Source organism: Esox lucius, chromosome 18 (assembly GCF_011004845.1).
Source record: "Esox lucius isolate fEsoLuc1 chromosome 18, fEsoLuc1.pri, whole genome shotgun sequence".
Lineage (NCBI taxonomy): Eukaryota > Metazoa > Chordata > Actinopteri > Esociformes > Esocidae > Esox > Esox lucius.
This window is the reverse complement of record NC_047586.1, coordinates 26,984,503-27,001,758: the sequence shown is the minus strand read 5'-3', so window position 1 is coordinate 27,001,758 and position 17,256 is coordinate 26,984,503. Positions and strand designations below refer to the sequence as shown.

Below are 17,256 nucleotides of genomic sequence, written 5' to 3'. Positions count from 1 at the left end.
CCGCGGCATTTATCAAGGACAGGTATTGCGTACACCTGGATTTTAAAGGTACGCACAGCTTCATAAATCAGGCGGTGATTTTGTAAGCAAAATCTTACGCCAACATATACGCCCGTTTCTACGCAAGAATGATAAATGAGGGCCATTGTCTTTTCCTCGCTAACGTACAGTCACTGGCAAATAAGATGGACGAAAAACAACTGAGAATGATCTCACAAAATGTTATTATGGATTGCTGCGGTATGATTTTCATGGAAATGTGGCTTAACAACAACATCCCCTACAACGCATTTGAGCTGGATGGCCGAGATGTCTTCAGAACGGATCGGATTGAAATTGATTCCGGTAAGACTAGAGGTGGTGGATTGTGCATTAATGTAAACATGACATGGTGTACAAACACTACCTTAACTGGGAGTCACTGCTCAACCAATCTAGAATACCCAATGATTAGATTCAGGCCTTTTTACTTGCCTCTGGAGTTTACATCCATTGTTGTAATGGCAGCCTACATAACCCCAGATGCTAATGCTAAGCTAGCAATGAAAGAACTGCAGGCTACCATTAGCAAACAGCAGACAGAACACCCATATGGTGTTTTGGTGATTGCAAGGGATTTCAACCATTCAAATCTGAAAACTGTTTTTCCTAAATTCCACCAAAATGTCTCCTGCCCCACCAGAGGAGACAATACACTAGATCACGGGTACACAAACATTCCGGAGGCTTACAAAGCCAAGTCAACACCTGGACCAACAATGTCACCACCCATAAACTAATAAAGAGCTTCCTCAACCAGAACCCGTGGATGAACAGAGAGGTCTGACAACTGCTTAAGGCACGCAGAGCTGCTTTCAGACCCGGTGATGTGGAGCCCTACAGCTTATCCAGGGTCAATCTGAAAAGGTGGCTAAAAATGACCACAAACTGCAGACCGATGAACACTTCCACAACTCCAAACCCTGATGCATGTGGCAGGGCTTCCAAGCCATCACTGTCTACCGGCCAAAGAACCTTACCCCCACAGCCAGCGACGTGTCCTTCACCAATGAGTTAGAGCATAGATGCCCAAAGTTGGCCCGTGGTAACCTTTGATCTGGCCCAGAGAGAGAGAGAGAGAGGGTCTTTGACACAGACTGTCATTTCTAATTTGACATAACATTTTTGTTTGTTTTATTGTTGAACTACAACAGAGTAAACTGAAATTAAATGTTTAAATTAAATGTAAAGTAATTAGATTTTTTCCTGTAAATGCGCAATTCAAGGTGCAGCACCGCATACTTTGCGACACTTGACGTCAATAAACGTCAACAAATTAAACGCAATAATGGAGAAATCAAGGCAGTGGCACACAGACAAGAGAAATTTTAAAAAAGCTTGGCAAGATTGGTTTTACCTCACAGCTGCTATCCCTGCATTTCAGTTGCACATTGTACATTCAATTAGACTCTTTGCACATTTAGTATTGCCATTTGCACTGCATTAGCCTCTATTGCACATCACCACATTCCACTGGTAATATACATATGTAGCCAAGTAGGTGGAACCGATGACTGATGAACTGACTATATACAGGGGTGGAGTTGGTATTTCCGTCTGTATCTCTTTGTATTGTAGTATGTTGGAGGTAGGCTTGGAGATATGTGTTTTTGTTTATAGGTGGCTCTATGAATGTTTGCCAATGTTTTTGTAGGGAGATTCATTTTGTTGTAGGTCGAGAGATGTTTTTTGTATAGTTTATTTCTTTTCTTTTTTTTTGAGACACTGGAAGCTAACTTGTCCATGCACATGTATTTGGAATCTATTTTTATTAACCTAGATAATTGCTATTTATTGAACCAAATAATAAAATGTACTTCCTTTTGTAATTATTTGCTATCTGTGTTACTGCTTGCCTGTTATGGGCCCAGTACCTGCTTGCTACAGTGACCTAGGGTTACATATCCTTTATACTTTGCACTTCTGGTTAAATGCTAACTGCATTTCGTTGTACTGTACTTGTACTGTTCAATGTCAATAAAGTTGAATTTTATCTTAGAGTGAGGGATTCATTTTTTTTTTATCCCCTGCTGATTTTGTACATTTGCCCACTGACCAAGAAATGATCAGTCAACATTTTTATTGGTAGGTTTATTTGAACATTGAGAGACAGAATAACAACAACAAAAATCCAGAAAAACACTTGTAAAAATGTATAAATTGATTTGCATTTTAAGAAGTGAAATACGTACTCGACCCCTCTGCAAAACATGACCTAGTTGTTGGCAATCACAGAGGTCAGACGTTTCTTGTAGTTGGCCACCAGGTTTGCACACATCTCGGGAGGGATTTTCTGGCACTTCTCTTTGCAGATCTTCTCCAAGTCATTAAGGTTTCAAGACTGACGTTTGGCAGCTTGAACCTTCAGACTTTCTGTGGGATTAAGGTCTGGAGACTGGCTAAGGCACTCCAGGACTTTAATGTGCTTCTTCTTGAACCACTCCTTTGTTGCCTTGGCCATGTGTTTTGGGTCATTGTCATACTGGAATATCCGTCAACGACCCATTTTCTATGCCCTGGCTGAGGGAAGGAGGTTCTCACCCAAGATATGACAGTACATGGCCCTGTCCATCGTCCCTTGGATGCGGTGAAGTTGTCCTGTCCCCTTAGCAGAAAAACACTCCAATGTTTCCACCTCCATGTTTGACGGTGGGGATGGTGTTCTTGGGGTCATAGGCAGCATTCCTCCTCTTACAAACATGGCGAGTTGAGTTGATGTCAAAGAGCTCGATTTTGGTTTCATCTGACCACAACATTTTCACACCGTTCTCCTCTGAATCATTCAGATGTTCATTGGCAAACTTCAGACGGGCCTGTACATGTGCTTTCTTGAATAGGGGGACCTTGTGGGCACTGCAGGATTTCATTCCTTCATGGCATAGTGTGTTACCAATTGATTTCTTGGTGACTATGGTCCCAGCTGCTTGGCGATTGTCTTGTAGCCCATTCCAGCCTTGTGAAGATCTACAATCTTGTCCCTGACATCCTTGGACAGCTCTTTGGTCTTGGCCATTGTGAAGAGTTTGGAATCTGATTGCTTCTGTGGACAGGTGTCTTTTATACAGGTAACAAGCTGAGATTAGGAGCACCTTTAAAAGACACCTGGGAGACAGAAATCTTTCTGACTGAGAGGGGATCAAATACTTATTTCACTCATTAAAATGTAAATCAATTTATAACATTTTTGACATGTGTTTTTCTGGATTTATTTGTTGTTATTCTGACTCTCACTATTCAAATAAACGTATCATTTAAATTATAGACTGATCATTTCTTTGTCAGTGGGCAATCATACAAAATCAGCAGGGGATAAAAAACATTTTTCCTCACAGTATATCCTTCACGATGTAGTAACAAATAGCCAAATAGTCAGTTATTTCTTTCCATCTTCTTGAATCGTTTTCATAATGTGTAGTATTTGTAAATGCCTGTGTTATCGACATGTGATTTGTGACTGACCCTTGTTAAATAGAGTAGTTAGAGACACGGTCCTGCGAACAATAGGTCCTGCGTTCAAATCTTGTCATAGTCTAAAATAATTATGCATTAGAATTTGTTCCAAACAGACAAAAACTTCGCTGAATACAACCTTCAGTAGCTATGCTGTAGTAAGCCTAAAATAAAACTGTTCAGTTATATTGCAATTATTTCTGGTGGATTTTCGAAACACACATCCTTGCATGTTTTTTGGGGTAATATAGGCTAGATGAAAACTCCTTGGGCAGTTAAAGAGTAGGGGTTTCCACGATTCTCCTCTTTCCACTTGAAAAAGTCAGCTATTGTCACCTATATTGATTGATACACTATTTAATTCACGAATTAAAGAAAAAAAAAACGTTTTTGTATTTCATGAAATACCACTGCCAATGAAATACCAGTGTATAGTTCATGTTTAGTCTCGCTAGCAATTTCTCAATTCCTATGACTATTCCTAGTAGTAAGTTAGTACAGTAGATACCAGTAAGCCTATTACTGGGTAATAAGCTGAAAAAACAGCCAGTGGTAAAAGCTATACATTTTATAGATTCTGTTTGTGGTGGAGGTAAACTTAATAAGAAGCCTTAGTCAGTTTCACACAATACTTTATGGTATCTAGCAAAATATTCATCTAATGTACATTAATCTAATGTCGAAATGCTATACCGACACTAGGGAAACGTATAGCACCGTGGTGTAGTGGTTATAGACACAGCCACTCACGTGGGAGATCTGGGTTTGAATCCAGTGAGGGCAACAGCATTTATCACTTGCGGGCTGGTTTTAAATTCTTATTTTGGCGCTGATGATTTTCCTTTGCTGCTGACTAAAACCTCTTTGGGGGATGCCAAAAATTCCTCTATGCAGGAAAAACCCTGCACAGGTGTCTACTGGGATACTGGAGGACACAGCTGAGGAGGTCAATTAGTTCAACAAGGCATGGATCCAAAATAATTTATAGTACATCTTAGGCCTGTATTCAATCAGAAAGTGGCTTATAAAAGGAATTGTGGCTTTTGCAGGCAATTTCAGACTGAACATGTAGCATTTACTGTGAATGGCAATCCTTGCAAGCATTGCCTTTAAAAGCTGCAATGCCTATAACTCGTATAAATCCAGGTTTCAATGCGCATCTGCCTGAATATTAGTGCACATGTGCTGTCAACATGCGTGCAGCGCACATTATGTATTTCCTTGTACATCCAGTTGTGCTCATAAGTTTGCATACCCTGGCAGAAATTGTGAAATTCTGGCATTAATTTTGATAATGACTGATCATGCAAAAAACCTGTCTTTTATTTAAGGATAGTGATCATATGAAGCAATTTATCACAGTTTCTTGGATCCTTTTTTAATCATAATGATAACAGAAATCACCCAAATGGCCCTGATCTAAAGTTAACATAACCTTGAATGTTTGGCCTTGTTACAGACACAAAAGGTGACACACACAGGTGAAAATAGCAAATTAAAGGCAATGAGCAGGGTAGATACTGAGCCATGGGGAGCAGAAGGAAATGCCAAGAGACCTGCGTTACAAGGTAATGGAACTATATGAAGGTGGAAAAAGATATCCAAAGCCTTGCAAATGCCAGTCAGTATTGCTCAATCACTTATTAAAAAGTGGAAAATTTGGGGATCTCTTGATACCAAGGCACGGTCTTGTAGACTAAGAAAGCTTTCAGACAAAACTGCCAGAAGAATTGTTTTGGATACAAAGAAAAATACACAGTTAACCTCAGGAGTAATACCAGCTGCTCTGGAAAAAAACAGTGTGGTTGTTTCAAGGAGCACAATACAATGATACTTGAACAAAAATGAGCTGCATGGTCGAGTTGCTAGAGAGAAGCCTTTACTGCACCAATGCCACAAAAAGCCTGGTTACAATATGTCCGACAATACCTTGACACGCCTCACAGCTTCTGGCACACTGTAATTTGGAGTGACGAGACCAAAATAGAGCTTTATGGTCACAACCATAAGCACTATGTTTGGAGAGGGGTCAACAAGGCCTATAGTGAACAGAATACCATCCCCACTGTGAAGCATGGTGGTGGCTCACTGATGTTTTGGGGGTATCTGAGCTCTAAAGGCACAGGGAGTCTTGTGAAAATGTATGGCAAGATTAATGCATCATGTTATCAGAAAATACTGGCAGACAATTTGCATAATTATTTTTTTCTGCACAAAATCTGCACATGGGACACTCTTGGAATTTCCAGTTCTTTTTTTTTTGGTTGCCATGTTTTGTTTTACAATTGTGCCAGTCTGTTAAGACCTACAGTTGAATGTGAATCCCATAAGAAACAAAAGACATGTATTTTGCCTGCTCACTCATGTTGTCTTTGCAAATGGTACATACAGCTCTGGAAAAAATTAAGAGACCACTGTAAAATGATCAGTTTCTCTGGTTTTACTATTCATAGGTATGTGTTTGAGTAAAATGAACAGTTTTGTTTTATTCTATAAACTACTGACAACATTACTCCCAAATTCCTTTTTATTTTATTTTTATTTGAAGTATTTATTTGTAGAAAACATACAAAATTACCAAAAAATATGCATTGTTTTCAGACCTTAAATAATTTATAATTTTTTATAATAATAATAATTTTTCAACAACAAAACACTAATGTTTTAACTTAGGAAGAGTTTGGAAATCAAAATTTGGTGGAATAACCCTGATTTCTTATCACAGCTTTCATGCATCTTGGCATGCTCTCAGCCAGTTTGTCACATTGCTGTTGTGTGACTTTATGCCACACCTGGCACAAACATTCAAGTAGCTCGGCTTTGTTTGATGGCTTGTGACCATCCATCTTCCACTTGATCAAATTCCAGAGGTTTTCAATGGGGTTCAGGTTTGGAGATTGGGCTGGCCCTGGCTGTGTGGCATGGAGCATTGTCCTGCTGGAAAAACCATTGTCAGAGTTGAAGGAAGCAGGTGTTCTTCCAGGAACCTTGTACTTGGCTTGATTCATGCATCCTTCACATAGACAAATCTGCCCGATTCCAGCCTTGCTGAAGCATCTCGAGATCATCACAGATCCTCCACCAAATTTCACAGTGGTGGGTGTGAGACACTTTGGCTTGTAGGCCTCTCCAGGACTCGGTCGTCTAATGGTTAGACAAATCTGAAAATTTGACTTGTCAGAGAACATGACCTTACTCCATTCCTCTACGGTCCAATCCTTATGGTCTTTTACAAACGTCAGCTTGGCTCTTCTTTGCTTCTCATTGATTAGCTTTTTTTCTAGCTTCAGCCCTGCCCCTAGGAGCCTGTTTCGAACCGTCCTCACCGTGCACTTCTCCCCAGCTGCTGTTTGCCATTCTTTTTGTAGGTCACTTGATGTCATCCTACGGTTATTTAGTGACATTCAAATTAGTTGACGCTCATCTCAGTCTCTGCCCTCTGCCTGTCTGTAGCTTTGTTGTCCCCAGTGTCTGTTGCTTGACCTTGTTCTCATGAACCACCGTCTTTGACATTTTCAGGATGGAAGCAACTCGACGCTCACTGTATCCCTCTGCCAGTAGCCAGAATTTAACCCTTTTCCTCACTCAACTTTTTTGTCATGCTGAATATATTTTTTTTTAATTCAAATTACCTTTGAGGTACTACTTGCACTGTTTTTGCCATCCAGCTGGTGGCTCAGCAGGTTGCCTATCCGTTTTCTAGTCCAAATGGCCTTGGTTGGTCTACCAGTCGAAGCCGCTGCCTTTGGTACACAAGTATTACTGCATCACGGGTTAGGATCAGACCCACTGCTTTTTCAACAAAAACTTTCCACACTTTCCTCAGAAATGAAGCATACAAATTATAGGAAGAAATGAAAAAACTAAAAAAACATGCTGCCATCCATGTTTAGTTTTAATTTGCAGAGGGTGGTAGAACCCAACAACAACATATTTTTCTTTTCCAGACAGTGCTTGGCGATTAAAAACAATGTTACCTATTCTTTATCAGAACTGTCCACCCATTGCGGATACAGTTTACACTGCAATCTCTATTGCAAGAGGCTGACCATAGCATAAAGCCAATCTTAACTACACTCTGCCACTACAATAACCAGTAGACAGCTTAATTAACCCAAATAGCAAAGCAGAAGGACAGAGATTCCTCAGCATCTGTACTGAACTGGGAAGATGCCCAGACCAGACCACAAAGCCAGCTGGGTTCATGAAAAATCGGCCAACAAGTAAAATAGATTTAATTGGAGGTTAGCTGAAAAGCAACTATAACCACAACACCAAGGACAAACTAGTTCAATTGTGGCCCGTAGCCCCTTCTTTCTTTGATTTCTTTGATTTCTTTGATGTTCACATTGGAAACGGTAAGGCTGGTGAAATTTGTTTTCTTTAAATTTAGCAGAAAAGGCTTATATTAGCAACAAGTATTAACGTCTTGCTCAAGGATAGAACAGCTTTTTTACCTTGCCGGCTTGAGATTTGATCTAGACACTTTTTGGCTACAGGTCGAATGCTATCCACTGGGCAACCTGTCGCACCCTTATATGGTCCTAGTTGTCACTGTCCTAGCCAGCTTATTGGCATGACATGGACAGAAGTGCTAGGTTTATTCAACATCTGTACAGTCCAATTTGGAACATCTGATGATGTGCGAGTAGTAGAAGAAATTAGACCCTTTAACAAGGCACAAATTTTCCTTACTTAGCCCAATGTTTCTGGATTACTTGCTGTAATTGTTAAATTCTAGGATACACTGGCCTGACATGAAACCCATCAAGTACTTGGCCACAAGCCCATTACCCTGAACCCAACATATTAATCCTTCAACATATTACATTAGAATGAGACTTTGTGGATAAATACTGACTAATGTTACTAACTACTCCACCAAAACAAGAGCTTACAGCAAACTAAAGAGCAGAGGTTTTACTGTGGTACTGTGGGCGACAAAGTCAGGGAAAATAACAGCATTCCAAGTCATGCTAGCGTCCTAAATCCTGGCAAGGGTTGGCATATGTAGGGCAGACATGACCTGGCAACCCAGATTGCTTCAAACATGGCAACCCAAAACCCAAATGTTGGAGCCATTCAAAGATAGAGAAAGAGAGGGAGGAAAGGGAGCAGTACAGAGATAGCAAGTGAGTGAAAAAGGGAGAGAGGGTGAGAGAGACCTAACAGAACATGTAGCTAGCTGTTAAACAGACACATTATCAGTGTTGTGATACTAATACTGTCTGATCTGTACCGCACATTACAGTTATCTGATTGTGTCATATAAACATCGGAGAATACATCACATTCTGATCAAGGCAGAGGATTCGACAACGGTGACCATGTTACCAATTGGGCCAATTACACCTCAGCATCTTCGGAGCCAGAGTGGACAGCAGACGCTGTCATCCGACAACCCCCATTATGACAGTCTAGGCAAGGTGCCACAGGAGTTGCAATGAGGCAGTTGTGTGCCAGCCGAGGTGCCACTTATTACATGACCCAATTTGTTTGTATCTATATATTTGTACTAGTTCTACATTTCTGTTGGGGACTAAAAATCCCAAGGACTATTTGACTCAGTGCTGAATTTTTCTGGTTCCTATGACTGAAAAGGCTATTTTCACCTACAATAATTAAGGGACAGAAAGGCAGAGATAGATTGCTTACAAGAGAATTCAGAACGAAAAAAGCTGGCGCTTCCTGACTAACACATGGTGCCACACTGAACCGGAGGAAAACAGCAACTGCTTGGTTCCCTCCTTGCCAGCTGCTACTATCAAGGTGGAACTTGCACTCCAGTCTACGCCACTCTAACAACACCCTCCATTCTACTTAGTAACTGAGAAATGTTCCTGAAAACACACACACACACACACACACACACACACACACACACCACTTAGCAGACAGCAATAAACGTACCTTTAAAGTTTAAACAGTTTATCTCAGCACTTGTAAGCAATCGCTTTCAGAACCTCTTCATAAAATCTAAAGCTGTGGAAGACCCATTGACCATGAACTGCCTGATCCCTAAATGTGTTTTGGTTTTCAAACAGACTTAGAATTTCTGGTTTGTCAAAACATGAAATTACTTAGCACACTGAAGTTTAACATAGGTCTTCTGAAAATATTCCTCCCAAACTTCACTTCTAAAACAAGAAATGGAGAAAGAGTGAGAGACTGAGAAAATGGGAAAGGAAGAAACTTCTGGAAAAGTGAAAAGGAAAAAACAAGGGAAGGACATGTGGAGGGGGAAAACCCTGTGACTGAGCATAGAGACGTTTTCAGACCGAAAAAAAGATCAAATTAATCTTCCCTTTGCCTACAAACTCAGGATGGGACAAATCTGCAATTGTGTTGCTTCAGGTTAACCCCACACTTCATTGTCCAAGTATGCTCAAACACAGAGAGGTTGGTCCTACCTTTCAGACAGAACATGGCTTTTCCTTAACTTCCACAGACATCCAGGATGGATGGTATTGAATGGAGTGTTAAGACCCAATCCTTTAGCTGCTCTCTATTCGTCACCTCTCCAGCACTTTCGTTCTCTCGCCTTTCCTCACTCCGAAATCCTATGTCAAAGCGTTCACACACAGACGCACAGACCCAGACACTCAAACCCTCCTCTCTCTCTTGCTTCATCGCTAGCTCTCCCTCCAACACACACACACACACACTTGCAGAGGCAGCCAGCCAACACATGAAACGCAGGAAACTGCAACACAAACCCCGTCCTGCCCCCCCAGCCCTCCCACACTGAACACCCCGCGACCCCTCCCCCTGACTGAAAAAGTAGACATAAAAAGGTTCTGCCATACTCGCAAAGCCCTTATCATCCAATCCCTGTTGTTAATCACACACACACACACATATTCAAGCACTGAAGAGCGGGCACAGCAGCACAGTCTAATTACACACACAAAAGAGACACACATTCAAGCATGCATTCATACACTGGCATTGGGGTTGGCTAGGTTGTGTGATTGTATTGAAGTTGGTCTGTCAGCAGTTCACGGTCAGGCAGGGGGCCTGGCTCAAGCCTGCCCATTGTGTTGTGGCAAAACATAATCGCTTAATCCCCCCACTCAAATGTTTGTTATCAAAACCAGCCACGAGTGCATCCCAGGACCTTTGTTCAGACCATCCAGAGTCCAGTGTCATGAGCAGTATAGATGGCACTCACTGCCTATGGCGACCTGATAATCACCAAAACACTACATTTACACTTGTTCTCCGCTGGCACTGACATCCTTGTGGTAGCCTAAGTGACGGACATGATGTGCTGAACATTTGTGAAATGTTTACCCAATAGTCTAAGGTGACATTGATAAGTATTTAAGATGCATTAGTGTAAATTGGAAAGTGTCTTTAGGACACAAAACATCCAGAGTGCATCCTTTTGGAGACACAGTAACTATTAAATATTCTCAAGCTGAGAAAATAGGAGCTGAAGACCAGTTCAGTAAATGGCCATTTCAGGCCCCCCAAACCACCAAGAACAAAGACAAAATGGACTTACAGCACATGAATGGATGAGTTTCACTCTAGGTTGAATCAGTGTTTGTCTGTGCACTGAAAAACTGACTGGACAAGACATTGATTTCCAATGAGACACCTCTAATGGCCTTCTCTGATACTATAGAACAGGTTTTGCTGTGGTCGCTAACATGGTGTAGAGATGACAACCAAAGATATACCAGTGGCTTGTTATGTAAGCTAAATTCTCCACAACACCATTCACAAAGCATCAGCTTGGATGAATGCATATGCAAACATAATCTACTGGTTTGGGTATTAAATGCTAATTCTAGTGTTGCTCAACAAGAGTTTTTGTGCTTAGCACAATGGTAAAAGCTCAATACACCTTCGAATTACAATAGATCTAGTGAAAAAGGCATTTTGAACATGCTTTGTGGAATGGGTAATCACCTGAGGGGGATTTAGGGAGAAATCAATGGTCACTCAAAGCATAAAACATTTGCACACCCAATGTGTCATGAAAATATAAGCAACTGTAGTATAATGCCCAGTTTGTGTTTTTAAATCTGTGATGCAGGTTGCAAGCTACAACACCTCTGCCAGTACCAGATGCTGTCCCATTACTTACCATCTGATTAGTGTTTGAGAGAGCTTTTCTACATGACCGACTGTGTGAAATGAGAAAGAAGCAAAAACACAACCCTGAACCTATTCCACCGCTGCAAACACAACGAGTACCCAGCAACTTTACTATGATTAGTTACAATTAAAATGCTTAAAAAGCCACAAGATCATTTTTTTCCTATTTTAAAAGCAAGCACCTGTTCTGAAATGGTTTCTTATACATTTACAAGACAAAGGGCATTTTCTTGAGTCATACTGTTTCTACAACAACGTTTTGTTGTATGGAAACTTAAACGTGATGGGTCGACAGTCTGCTGAGTTATAAGTATATAGTATATATAGTATATAACCAAACCAGCCAATCAGAAATTAGGAAAGCACATAATTTTTTAAAATCAGATTTGCATGATTGGTCAAGGAGTGTAAAAAAGTGTTCTTATTTCTTTTTTTGGGGTGGCAGGACGAATATCTGGTGGGGCAATTCCGGCCCTAGTCCCAACCCTATAACTGGCCATGCTGGTCAACAGCCTGCTGGGCGGGCCGTTATAATGTATGTTGTTTAGTTCATTAGACATTACCATCTCCCTGCCATGGATCTTTCTCAAAATGTACGCTCTGGAAGGGTTGGATGGGTAAAAGCAATAGCTTTAGAAATCTAGAAACAATACCTTTTTGAATCAGATCTTGTACAATGGCTTTCAAAAGTATTCCCCCCTTTTTTCCCTCCATTGATCAATAGAGAAAGTCCATAATGTCAAAGAGATAAATGAACAAAATAAATTAGTCAATATTTGGTAGAGGCAACTTGTCCACCAATCACAGCCATGTGTCTATTTGGATAAATCTCTACCAGCTTTGATCATATGGACAACAGGTTTTCCCATAGTTCTTTGCAAAATTGCTCAACCTCCATGACGTTGGACTGGGACATTTTCCAACGGTTTCTACATATTCTTAATTGGACTGAGGTCCAGGCTTTGACTGGGCCATTCCAGGACACTTTGGCAGTATGTTTGAGGTCATTGTCCTACAGAAGGATGAATCTTCTCCCAAGTCTCTTGCAGATTTCAGCAGGTTTTCTTCCAGGACTTCCCTGTACTTTGGAATATCCATTTGTCCTCTATATAACCAGGCCCTAACACAGAGATGCAACCCCATAATACATGATACTGCCATCAGAATTCTGCAGGTTATTGATGATGTTCTCAAGACGATATGCGATGTTAGGCTTGTGCCAAACATTGAGATAAGCACAGAGGACAAAAGCTCTATTGGTCTCATCAGACCAAACTCACAATGTTCAACATGCACATGTCATATATATATATACACACACATACATACACTCACCTAAAGGATTATTAGGAACACCTGTTACATTTCTCATTAATGCAATTATCTAATCAACCAATCACATGGCAGTTGCTTCAATGCATTTATGGGTGTGGTCCTGGTCAAGACAATCTACTGAACTCCAAACTGAATGTCAGAATGGGAAAGAAAGGTGATTTAAGCAATTTTGAGCGTGGCATGGTTGTTGGTGCCAGACGGGCCCGTCTGAGTATTTCACAATCTGCTCAGTTACTGGGATTTTCACGCACAACCATTTCTAGGGTTTACAAAGAATGGTCTGAAAAGGGAAAAACATCCAGTCCTGTGGGCGAAAATGCCTTGTTGATGCTAGAGGTCAGAGGAGAATGGGCCGACTGATTCAAGCTGATAGAAGAGCAACTTTGACTGAAATAACCACTTGTTACAACCTAGGTATGCAGCAAAGCATTTGTGAAGCCACAACACGCACAACCTTTAGGCGGATGGGCTACAACAGCAGAAGACCCCACCGGGTACCACTCCTCTCCACTACAAATAGGAAAAAGAGGCTACAATTTGCACGAGCTCACCAAAATTGGACAGTTGAAGACTGGAAGAATGTTGCCTGGTCTGATGAGTCTCGATTTCTGTTGAGACATTCAGATGGTAGAGTCAGAATTTGGCGTAAATAGAATGAGAACATGGATCCATCATGCCTTGTTACCACTGTGCAGGCTGGTGGTGGTGGTGTAATGGTGTGGGGGATGTTTTCTTGGCACACTTTAGGCCCCTTAGTGCCAATTGGGCATTGTTTAAATGCCACGGCCTACCTGAGCATTGTTTCTGACCATATCCATCCCTTTATGACCACCATGTACCCATCCTCTGATGGCTACTTCCAGCAGGATAATGCACCATGTCACAAAGCTCTAATCATTTCAAATTGGTTTCTTGAACATGACAATGAGTTCACTGTACTGAAATGGCCCCCACAGTCACCAGATCTCAACCCAATAGAGCATCTTTGGGATGTGGTGGAACGGGAGCTTCGTGCCCTGGATGTGCATCCCACAAATCTCCATCAACTGCAAGATGCTATCCTATCAATATGGGCCAACATTTCTAAATAATGCTTTCAGCAGCTTGTTGAATCAATGCCATGTAGAATTAAGGCAGTTCTGAAGGCAAAAGGGGGTCAAACACAGTATTAGTATGGTGTTCCTAATAATCCTTTAGGTGAGTGTATATATATATAGATATTTATATTTTTATTAAATGTCATGGTATATCATTTTATATAAAAATGATATTCTAGTATTTTAATTGTATTGGGATTTTCAGGCTAATTTATTTCAGTGCTGTATTTCTTCACAAAAGCGCTTGAGTACTACTGTCAGGTCCTGGCTGGGGGCCTCTAAGCAGCTCTATGTGCCTGGGGAAGACACACAACATTTTTGATTGTCCCCAGTTAGCGGCAGCCTTTTGTTGTTTTCTATTTAGTTTATGTAAAGAAGAACATTAAAAGGATATTTCCTTTCAACTCTGCGCCTGTGTCCTGCCTCCTCAACCGTGACAACTACCTTAACTACAGATATAAAAATAATCGAGGCACACCACCCTGCATGTTTTAGATCTTTCCCTGCTCTATCACACCTGATTCAAATGATCAGTTCATTATAAAGACCTTGATGAGCTACATCAGCTATGTTTGGGCAGAGAGAGATCTAAAACAGGCTGGGTGGGTTGCCTCTAGGAGCAGGGTTGAAAAACACTGCCCTAGTATATACTGTATGCATGGGAAAAAAAGGTTACAAAATCCTAAATTGTCTCTCCACCTTTTTGTGTAATTAATTAAATGAATGATTCACCACAGATGTGTACCTATTGGATTTTTTGAAGCACTATAACCAGCAATGTTGTCAATATGTGTATATTAAGAATGGATGGCCATCCATTTTGTCCAGAATAATGGAAAAAGCAGGCAGATCGTATGAGCCCTATACCACATTGTTGGTGGTCTAGCTAACAAATTCTAGCTATATTAGCCTTGACATGAAGCCTCGAAACAAGAGTTCACAACAAATTTACAACAAACCACTTTGCTATAGGCTTCTGCCCCTCAGAATAATAACACAGGTTTTTTTCTTTCAATGATCTAATCATCTCTTTCCAGTCAGTCATGGCGCCCGTGGATTAAATTCCCTCCCTTAATAAAAAGGTAAGATACCGCCATGATGACAATGGCATAGACAACAAGTTATGACTATAAAAAAAAGGTGTCCTGTTATAGGAAAAGGTGAGTCTTACTCAAGGCAAATGGCTCTGAAGGAGTAATGGGGAGCTCAGGGCTATGAAACACAGTATATTGTTTTGGACTGATCTAGAATCTGCATGAGTACTAGAGGGAGCTAATAAACAAAACAAAAACTGAGGGGGTTTACTTACCTGAATATGATCCCCAGGCAGTCAAAAGTATGAGTACATAACAGTGGAGATAACAGAAGGAGAAAGAGAGATACGGAGAGGGGAGAGAGACAGAGAGAGGTTGTTAAAGACAAAGTATCCTCAGTCAGCTTTAAGTGCTATAAAATACAGCATATGACAGTCATTCCGAAGTCCCTGTAAATGTGTGCGTGCGTGTGTGCATGAGCACCATTGCATTTCATTATATAAAATGGGGTTAAACCAGAAAAATACAAGAATTTGGACATTGTCCCTGTACCTGTATGTAAAAATTGAGGTTAAGTGTAGGATTAGGGTTAGGAATTATGGGATCTGTTTAAGATTAAGGTTAGGTTTTCGAGAAGTAAGATTATGGTTAAGGGTGCATGTCACAAGCCACACCAACAAATGAGACATGTTGATCTTTTAATGACAGCTCAGCTCAGTCTCATTACATCAGGCCAGGAGTGGTCTCCCAATGTTGCCTCAATATTGCTGATCTGGTAATCTGGAATTACAGAAGAAACTGGACTAGGACTCTTTAATGACTGCACATGTGTGTGTGTGCGTACACTACGCATGCACATGTCAATCCAAAAGGCAGTTATGCAACCGTGGGCCTTGTTTGAAGCCTCTAAAGAGTTAGTCTACAGTAGATCACCCCCCAAACAAGATCATCCAAAATACCATAAATAAACCATACTTATCCAATTCATAAGCTGTCATAACGTGACCCAATTCTGGTTTGGCACCTCCCATGTCCATTTATTGGTTTAATACACATCTCGGAATTCTGTGCGGTCCCGAATCACAGTATATTCAGCCCGGTAAACCTAAACACTGAAGTGTACACAAATCCCATATTACCCCTAGCTAATGGCTAACATGGTACTGTAAAACCCTACTACGATTTACATAGAGAACTCGTATTACTGGCCGAAAAGGCGATTTGACTGGCTTGGCCCTTCTTGTCCTCCTGGCTTGGACCCAGACCTATTGGTTTTTGGAGTCTTGGTGTCAAATGCATCCGAGCCTGATCTTTCAGCAGAACATGTTTGCTTCATGACTGATTCATGAGAAAACAGAAGTGAGTAATTGATGCGGCTGAGTGAAGGGATTCATTTGCATGTCGTAGGAAGTCTAGAAACACCGTGGATATAATAGTGTTGAGGACAGTGATGAAGACAAAATATCAGGCAGTGAGGAGTTAGGCTCTAATGGACTGATAAGCGATGAGCTTAATGTGTATGGAACAATACCATCTGCTCACTGTCGCCACCTCCAGGACTCAGACATAACACCTGCAGGTGATTTTCCAAATTGTTTGGGAAAACAGTGGACTTTCCAGTGCAACTGTAAAGAATCATCAGGCTGTGTGTTATAAAGGTTAACAATAGAAAACAGGAACAATGTTTCAGCTACCTCTGGTATACATTTAGCACTGTGGCATAGGTTTAAATCCAATCTACTGTGCAACATAACTCTACCCAATTTCCTGTCAAATAAAAAAAATTACAAAAATGTATAAAAGAAACAAATAACAGACAGATGACCTCTGCAAGTTTTTCCTCGATGGAGGTGGGTTCCTTCAATAATATGCTGTTTTCCTTCACAAGAACTTCCTCGGAGCATATACTGACAACCAAGGGAGTGTCTCAGTCTCTGATTGGCTAACAACAGCCATGGCAACCAAAGAAAACATTGCAACTGGTCACCGGTGGCGACCGCACTGTAATTGCTGCTTTGCAAACAGCAGCCCATAGCCAGTCATTAGGAGCTATATATACACATAGGAACGGTGCTTGTCTGCCTACTGGGGCTTTAAATGGTCTGGCAGGGGGGCTGGAGTCACTCAGCCAGACGTTATAAATAAAAACACTGATTCTGACCGAAATATGGGTATTCTTACAAGACGTTTCCTCA

The 17,256-nt window shown here is 41.0% G+C and overlaps 1 protein-coding gene across 5 annotated transcripts in view; it reads right to left on the bottom strand.

The window, feature by feature from the left end:
- Positions 1-17,256, bottom strand: part of nhsl1b (NHS-like 1b) — a 179,966-nt gene that overhangs the window by 69,362 nt on the left and 93,348 nt on the right. Inside the window, exon 1 of one of the 5 annotated variants that reach the window (XM_034287732.1) lies at positions 9,900-10,132. The exons of the other annotated variants lie outside the window; for them this stretch is intronic. Within the exon in view, the coding sequence (XP_034143623.1) occupies positions 9,900-9,915 (16 nt within the window). The 5' untranslated portion in view covers positions 9,916-10,132. Of the gene's footprint in view, positions 1-9,899; positions 10,133-17,256 lie in introns of those variants that run through there. 5 annotated transcript variants of the gene reach the window in all.